This window comes from Epinephelus moara, chromosome 21 (assembly GCF_006386435.1).
Source record: "Epinephelus moara isolate mb chromosome 21, YSFRI_EMoa_1.0, whole genome shotgun sequence".
NCBI lineage: Eukaryota > Metazoa > Chordata > Actinopteri > Perciformes > Serranidae > Epinephelus > Epinephelus moara.
The window spans coordinates 27301540-27310566 of record NC_065526.1 but is presented as its reverse complement, the minus strand read 5'-3'; the positions used below and the strand labels follow the sequence as shown (position 1 = coordinate 27310566).

The window sequence follows — 9027 nt, the reverse complement described above, 5'->3', positions numbered from 1 at the left end:
ACTTCATGAAGAGCAACTAAGGAGGTATTCCTCTTCATAAACAGACAGACATGGTAAAGATGCTGTGTCCTGAAAATAATAAAATGATAGCGTAGACAATCCAAATGACAAAAAAATTTACACTGAATGTAAACATTCAGGAGGAGGGTGCGAAATTTCTGCCAAGAATGACAGCTGACTGGAGCAGAGAGGAGAACAGATTTAAAGTTAGGTGGTAACAACATTGAATGGCTGAAGGAGATTGTGGCAAAGTCTGACTGGCTAACTAGGAGAGGGTAATCAGCTGATTATAGAAAACGGTGGAAGTGGGATACAGAGAGAGCATTGTGAATGAATACAGCATAAAGAAAGTCTTGCTGATTGAACTTATGCTGAGCTTCATATATTAAGAAATGGATTTAGGAGGATGTGAAGCAGACTCTGGGTGTCCCCAAACATCTAGAGCATGAGCCACATGACCTCTCTGCCATGTAACCTGGAAAGAGGAAAGGCTACACAAACATACAAGAAGCAAAACAGAAGCACATCATTCACACAATCGGAGATGAAGCAAACATACAGAGGGAGAAAGAGATACCGGAGGAGGGGTTGAATCTCCATGAGGGCAGCGATCCACATCCAACATGTGGGACTGAGGCACTAACAGCCAAGAGAGAGAGACAAGGTCCCAGGACTGCCAATGGTCAAGCACAGAGAAGATGGAATTTAAAAAGAGATGAAGGGAAGGACACAGAGAGACAGAGCCTTAAGATCAAGTCTTAAAGTAGGAACAAACCTTATGGCCCTTATCATTGTCAGATGATGTGCCTTCATGGTAAATATTCCCAAACGGACTCCCGCACACTGTCTAACTTGTAATATATAATTTATTTGCGACGGCTCAGTACTAGACCTTCATCAGGTTTGCCTGATGAAGGTCTAGATGTTCTCAGCTTGCTCCAGTGTTTTAACACACGTGAACAAACATGAAAAGAGCATGCAAAGAGCAATGAGTTAAAACTCAAGCAATTTCATTTCATTTTAATGAGCTTGTTTGACTTTTATGTATAACTGTAATGCAGAGAGCCATCACAAATACATTTATTGTTGTGATATTCTTGCACTGAAGCATCCATGTGCATGTTTTTAAAAATCAACATTAAAATCCTTAAAATCTCCATTACAGTAACTTAACTTAAATTCCCTCCCCAAACTTCCCCTTATCACCCTCCCAAATACTTCCCCAAAACAGAACAGCAGATGAGTGCAAATAGCTCAGACAGAAGCTGCTACATTATACGTGCAAAGCCACTGGACGTATTGAACATTGAGGATGCATTTTGGCCGCCTCATTTGGGTGCTGTAGTTAAAGGTCAAACTCAAACTTTGAAAAGGCTCAACCCCTACACAAGACCAATTATCACTGACCTTTCTACATGCATACAGAAAGTCTCATAAATCACACTTGTCAGCTTTTAATTGATGGTCCAAATATGAAACTCTGTTGTGATCTCAGACACCAGACTGAGGGATGATATATTTTATCATTGTCCTCTAGTTTGATTAAAAAAGAAAAAAAAAAACAGCAATTTGCTTGATGATAAACAAGTTAAATGTAACTGTGTTTCTTCCTGTCACTGAAAACACGTTATAACATATTCGTTTTGAATTGCTGGACACCTTGAGTGAGAACAAGGTTTGCAAGCTGAAATAGAATATCAAACTATAAAGATATTAAGCAGATCTAGCGTAGTTGGCATGAATATATTAAGTGGATAACAATACAGATTCCAGGCTTTATAATGATCTTACTTTTCTGGACGTTGATGTACACATTTTCATCAGTAATTTATGATGCAAATGTATTCAGAAAATGATCCAAGTTACATCCTTTCTCTATTTGCAGACAGATTATTTGAGCCACAGTGTAAAAATCCCTGGCTGATCAGTGAAAACTGTTGGCAGATCATTCTTCCTGAGTGTTAATGCTGGTAAAGCCTCTTCTTTCACAAAGAGTTTATAGATGCAGAGATGCATCTGATGAGGCTAAAAACTGATCAGCATGTCTGCGCACTGCTCGGGTTTGAGTCCAGGCTTTGGCAAGCAGGAGCCTAGCCTCCAACACTCGGCCTTTAAAATAAACAGGCAGCATTTGATCCTTTAAAGCACTTCCATAAACTCATACTGCATGTGTGACTAAGGAGAAACAGCAGATGGATTAACATGAGAGTGGCAAAACACTGCATATTGGCAAGATAAATGCAAACACTGGGTATTCTGTTTGAAGACATCGTGCTGGCATTCCTACCTGGAGTGAAGCAAAGAAAGCTTTGTTCTTCTGCTCCATGGGTTTGAGGTCTGGGGATTGTGGATTGGGAAAGATTATGAGTGACTTGTATGTCATCAAAATGCAGATGACGCATCAAAACCAAATCTGTCATTGTTGGTTTGGCAGATTTGGCTTCTTCTCACTCACTTCTCACCGTGAGTCAGAGTCGATTCTTGTTGGGATTCTCAGAAGAAAATCTCTTCATGTTGTGGACACTGTCAGATGTTGTTATACACAAAATTTAAGAAACTAAAGCTCCATTATCATAATGTCACCCAGAGCATGACAAAACTACTTCTAACTGTGCTTCACACACAATATGACAATTGTAAATCAGATTGACAGAATAAAAAGAGGTAAACGAGGAATAAATAAGGCAAATATGAGGTGAATTTAACAAATGCACTACACAATTTGGATTAAAAAAAAACAATTTAAACTGCATTTAAACTGCCTACCTTGGTCTGTTAAACGTTTTAGATATCTGCAATGCATTGAAGGTAAAAGCAAAATATGAAATTTAAGAATTATATTTTTATGGCACAAAATCAAAACTTAAACCTGAATCTAGGGGAGAGGAAACACTCAGATGTGCTTCGGTCTAGCAAGGGGGAAGAACAGACATGATGCCCAAAAAGATAAATGTTGTAGCCTGCAAGAACTAAAAAAAAACCAACACTTCCTTAATCATCTTACCACATCTAGAAACTGTTGAGCATTTTTAACGTCTTGTTTATCTGAGTGATTTTACGAAGCATGCATGCTCCTGATTTACCATGCTTCACATGCTTGTAGCCACATGCTGCATACGTATACACCAGACCTAATGCTAAATGCAATGTACAACAGCACATAAAGCCTGATGACTAATGTATCAATGTTGTTGTTGTTGTTGTTGTTGTTGAGATCAGCGTGGAGCAAACTATATTCTTACGTGTTCTGCATTATACCACTAGTGCAGTGCAAAGTGCTCAAAAGATCAGGTCAAATATGTCTGCATTAACAACAGAACACTGTCTGTTTTTTACTTTTGGTTGGTTTTCTTTAAACTGTGTTCCTGTTTCTTAGTGGAGAATAATTACTGTGTAAAAGTGCTTTTTCAGGTTCCTTTTTCTTTGGCACACAGTGTCTGTTTTAAGTGGCCACGTTTATAGTTACCACAGGTGTCTTTGTTTATGCATACTGAGTTCTGTGAAAATGCAAGAGGTGTTAAATATAGAGCTACATGAAAAGAAGGGGTTATTTTTTCAGTGCAGTGAGCCACCAGTGATGAGTTCAGGTATTTAAGTAAGCAAAACCTGAACTACTGCAGCAAACACACTGTTTTTTTGTAGTTTTTATGTACTGTAGTCTGTTGATGCAGTTGTAATGTATTTTCCGTCTTTTGATTCCTCGTATCTCTTTTTTTCTTTTCTTTCCAGTAATCTTTGGCCATGGGTCGAACATTGAAAATGATCCCTTACGAGTTCCTCTGAACTAGTTCCTCTTTAATGAATAAAGAGAACATAAATATAATCCTATTGTTTATTCCAATTTTGCAAAGAAGCCTACATGATTTGTTGATACAGATAATCATATTTCTGTTTATCATCTTTTCACAGACTTTACTTCCTTAACAAAGGGCTGAATTAAATAATTTTAGTCTTAATCAACAGATGTCAAGCAGTAAAAAAAGCTCAGGAAAGAACTTTGAAAAGAGACATCAGTTTCTTTACACCATAAACAAGGTAACATGGTGAATGTTTATGTGGTTTTGACAGGAGAAACATCTGTGACAAAGGTTTGACTCTTTTTTGCCATCGGCCACTTTAAGACATACATTTATTCTGGAAAAGGGGACTGAGTATCTTTGCACAAAACCATGCTGCATTCATACTGACCCTTACGCATCCTGTATTGGAGCATATTGATGCAACTGTAACATTTTTCTTTCCCTCATTATCTCCTCATGTTTTGTCCTGTTTAATTCCAGTCAAATGACATGATGTTGAAAACTGTCCCTAAGCTAATACCATTCAAATTATATCAAAGAGGCCTGTAGGATAAGTTAAACTATAATAGTACTCTTGTTTATCATCTTTTCTTTGTCTTTGCTTTCCTGACAAAGGTTTGAAATACATCATTTCAGTCTTTCACAACAGATCCCAAGCAGTAAAGCTCAGAGAGAAAGTCTGAAAGGAGAAGTTCATTTGCTCACATTATGAGCGAGATTTTGTGGCTTTGAGTGGAAGAACGCAGCTGTGACAAGGCTTCAACCCGGTGGTGTGTGTGTGTCAGAGCAAAACAGAACACACACATTATTGCATTGTGTAGTCAGACAGGGACACTGACAGAGACTCTGTGATGTCTGTCTTTGTGATACTGGGGCTGCTGGTCTGCATAGAGGCACAAGGTAGGATACAACTACTGAAATATTGTCAACAGATATGTTAGGCTTCTTTATTGTGATCAGTTAACTGAACATCATAAAGCTGCTTCAGATTTGATCTTATTATTGGCAACACACGTGTGCTATCTGATTGAATGTGCTGTTTTATCAGAGCAGTTGGGAAGACGAGATTAATGATCCTTCCTTTGTTTGTATAACCATGCAAAACATTAAAAAGTGATGACATATCTATGGAGAGGGACTGGTTTCTACGTTTCTAAGAGAGGAAGGAAACACAGCGTTGAATGATTTTATGACAGTGAATATGCCTTGCTTCATTGTGCAGGTTTTAAAAACAGTCTTAATACATTTAGGTCTCAAACTACATCACTGAGGGCCTGAAGGGGTTTTGTCAAGTTAGTTGATGTGGAGTAAAACTTTTCACTTCTTCCTGTCAACAGGGATTCAGCTTATTAACATAAAAACAATCTGGTTCTCAGGGGAAAAAAGAGTCGTAAACAAGTTCCCTAATTTTCAATGCCGAGCATTAGAAGTCAAGGCCTCTGGATTAAAAAGTAACATAGGCGAAGTTTAAAAAAGAAGAAAATATTGATAGATAGCTTTATTTTAAAACTACATAAAGTAAATGTTATTATGATTTTCTCTGATATTCACTCACTGAGAACAATCTGGGGTTCTTGCTCTAGGCCACTTTGGCACATGGACAGAAGGAGCAAAGGATCAGGATGCTGAACAATAGTGTTGGAATACAAAAGAGGACAAGGTTGAAGAAAGATGAAGACAACGTGGAAAGACTCTGAGGAGTTGAAAAGAAAAGTAACGACTTTAAACGCCATCTTACTCTGACTGGGCTTAGTTAAACCTCTATCCTAGGGCAAGGAGTTATTAGTAGTAGCCATAGTTGTAAGTATTGGGAGAAGGATGGTGAAATATTTGTTGTTTTACATGTCTGTTCACTTCAAGCAAAGTTTTGAACATACTGAATAATAGGCAAGCAGGAGAAACAACAAAGCAAAACATATAATCATTCAGTACTGACAAAGAAAAACAAACACATTGTGTGATTTTTATTGTATGATGTGTCTACTGTTTTTACAGGGTCCAGTGCTCTGACTCTTGTGATTGTGAAGAAGGGAGGGGATGTGCTTCTGGAGGTCATAAATGCTGATGGTCTTAAGGATTTTTCTTTTGTTGAGTGGAACTTTAAGAGAACAGCTATTTTGGTGAGATTTTCACCTGGAAGAGATCCAGTAGTCTCTCCTGGTTACACTGGAAGACTTGAGTTTCCTGTGAAAAACTACTCTGTGAATCTGAAGAATCTGCAACATACAGACAGTGGAGTTTATACTGCACGAGTATTCGGCTTTAAAGGAGAACAAACACTGGCTAAATACATGGTCATAGTTCGAGGTTGGTTTGTGAACATTTTATACACTGATAGAGTTTCTTATGTCATGTTTCTAAAACTCTTCACACCTGCTGTTTCCCTCCTCAGATCCAGTGTCTCCAGTTGACCTGACAGTGGACTCTGTGTCCAACAGCTCAGACTCCTGTAAAGTCACTGTGACCTGCAGAACACAGGACTCTCACATCAGCAGCACTTTTAGATGTGACACCCAGACCTGCAGTCAGGAGGGAGGAGAGCAATCAAAGGTCACAACCTCTGGTGCTTCTCTCCAGGTCTACCTGGACCTGAATGGCTCAATCATCTGTAACCACAGCAACCAGGTCAGCTGGGCAAAAGACATTAAAATGACTGAAAAATTCTGCCCCCAACATGCTGGTAAGACTGAACAACAAATTGTTTGAAGTCAGGCTTAGAGAAAATACCGTAATCGTTTTGTTTGTCTGTTTGTTTTATTGTTTGTTTGTTTTTGAAGAAATATCTGATAAATAAGTTCTGCACATGCCTCAACCACCCTGTCAGGCTGTAGAGGGAAAATACAAACAAAACTAGAAAGTACAGAAATGTTATGAATGAAGGAACATCAAATGACAATAATTATTCAATAAACCAGTTGTATTTATTTTTGCTAATGCAGTTTTTCTGTATTTGGCACAGAATGTGACATTTGTCTCCTTCATTGTAATTTATACTACAGAACATATAGGTCGGCCCCTGAAACTTGTTTGTTTAATTAGCACAAAAGAGGAATAACTGATTATTCCTTCCACTCCTGTTGTGCTGCAGTGTCACAGTCTGGATCTGTTGTGTCACCACCTGTTTTGTTGTTCTCCAGATTCAGAGAGTCTCTCTCCTGGTATCTCTGTGTGCCTGGTGAAGACAGTGGTGTTCTCTGTTGGTCTGATCATCATGGTGTCTGCCGTCATCACTGTTCACCTCATGGAGAAACTCAAGAAGAAAAAATGAACAAATAGTTTTCCACAAACCAATCTTACATATCTCTCACAGCTTTTAGTTAAAGGTAGCCTGGGGAGTTTTTGACCTCTAGTAGCACTATGGAGCAGTTGTTTTAGTGAGAGGGTGTCTGTATATATTGTGCATGCGAGCTCTCAAGGGGAGATGGTGCACATTACTGCCACTGTTTTCATGCTATTCTACTGACTGACACTTGGTGGCAGTAACACACCAAGAAATGTAGAAATACACCAACAAAGGCGAGGAGTTAGAAGAGTCAGCAAACGTGGATGTAAACAGCATATAAAATATTCGTGAAAAAAAAATTGGAAAAGCAATGGATTCAACATGTTTGTGAGGTTTCAAAAATATTCACAATGCATTTTTAGTGAGTAAAATCTAATGTAGAAATTGTTCTTCACAAGAAAACTCCACAGTGCACCTTTACTACACATGCTGATTATTCTTGATGATCTATAATCACTGTGTTTACTGTTTGTAAAATAATTGTACAGAGATGAGCATGTCTAAAAACGTTTTTGGAGGATGTTATCTTGGGGAAAAAAACTTTCTATTTGTATATGATTAAGACCAACAAGGACAATGGGCCCCTGGGCTCAAACATGCAAAAGGCCCTACCACCTTTCCTACACAGAAGCAAGACACACAGACTTTATTATTGTTTTGCCTCTTTAGTTTTCATTATTTTGTGTCTCTTTGCAGTTCTTTCGCATCTCTTTGTGGTCGTTTTGAGTTTTCTCCTGCTCGGTATGTGTTGATTTGAGTGACATTTTGCAGGTGAAGGCCCCTGACACTTTGGGCCCCTGGGTCTGTGCCCACTCAGGAATCCATTCATGCATGTGGTCCTACTTGCAATATTCTAAAAAAGATAGCATGTATAAGTGTGTGTTTATATGTACAGTATGTTTCAGAGTTTGTTGAATCATGTGTAAATCTGGTACATGCACCATTACTGGACACTTACTAAAGCTATATAATCATCGTATATGTTTTGTGAATGTGTTCATAAATAAAAGCCTAAAGATCCCCTCTGGTATATTGTGAGTGTTTCAGTGAGGAATTGATCAGTGCTGATATTATAGCAAAGCTGAAACACAGTTTTGGTGTGTGTGTCCTTGTTACTCAAAAAATGTTATTTTTGATTCTAACAATGTATCAAAATGATGAAAAACTGCAATAAAACACAAGCAAATAACACAGTTTGTGATTTGGAAAACATTTCTTCATTTTGCCCATTTCCTCAAATCCAGACTTTATTATTTAATTGCTCACAATCTAAAACTCTGTTCCTGTGTCAGGCAAATTTGGGGGAGTGATGTTTTTAAAAAAGCTTACCTGAGGAACTTCATATAGTGTAGTTTCCATGCTCTCTTTTTTATCTGCAAAATACATGTTGATTTGCTTTAGTTTACATTTCATTCTGACAGCTTGGCCTTTTCTGCTACTGACTGCATTACATTTACATTACTTGAGCTGCAGTAACATCGAGTCAGATTTTAGGTGTGTCTACATCACTGTATATTCACACAGCAGCACACTTAAAAGCCTCTATGTGTGGGGTTGGATATTTTGTGATGTTGGTGACTCCTAGTGGTTGAATCAAAAAATGTGCTTTGGCAAACAGGATGCTGAGAATGAATGACATAAAGCATAAAGACTGCTCCAATCTTTAGACTGTCTCAACTCTGGTATGCACAGTTTGACTTACTTTTTCCTCTCTTTGGATGATAAAGAAATGGCAGAACAAGAATGATGAGGAGAATGAGAACTGGAACAAGGATCAAAACCACACGGACAGTAGCATTGTTGGAGTGTTGTTCAGGATCTGTTAAGAAAAACAAAAGCCAGATTAGAAACGTATGTCTGCTTTAAGTCATGCAACATAACTGAGAGTGTGTCACTGTAGTGTCTCATCTGGTTTTCTTTAAACTGTGTTCCTGTTTCTTAGTG

General features: G+C 38.2%; 1 protein-coding gene across 1 annotated transcript; it reads left to right on the top strand.

Annotated features, from left to right (window-relative positions):
* The first annotated feature begins 4543 nt into the window (after positions 1-4543).
* On the top strand, positions 4544-8106 carry LOC126382554 (SLAM family member 9-like). The gene is made up of 4 exons (XM_050032484.1): positions 4544-4700; positions 5796-6107; positions 6193-6480; positions 6938-8106. Exons 1-4 carry the CDS (start codon positions 4652-4654, stop codon positions 7066-7068), a joined length of 780 nt encoding a protein of 259 aa, XP_049888441.1. The 5' UTR covers positions 4544-4651; the 3' UTR covers positions 7069-8106.
* Positions 8107-9027: the final 921 nt, after the last annotated feature.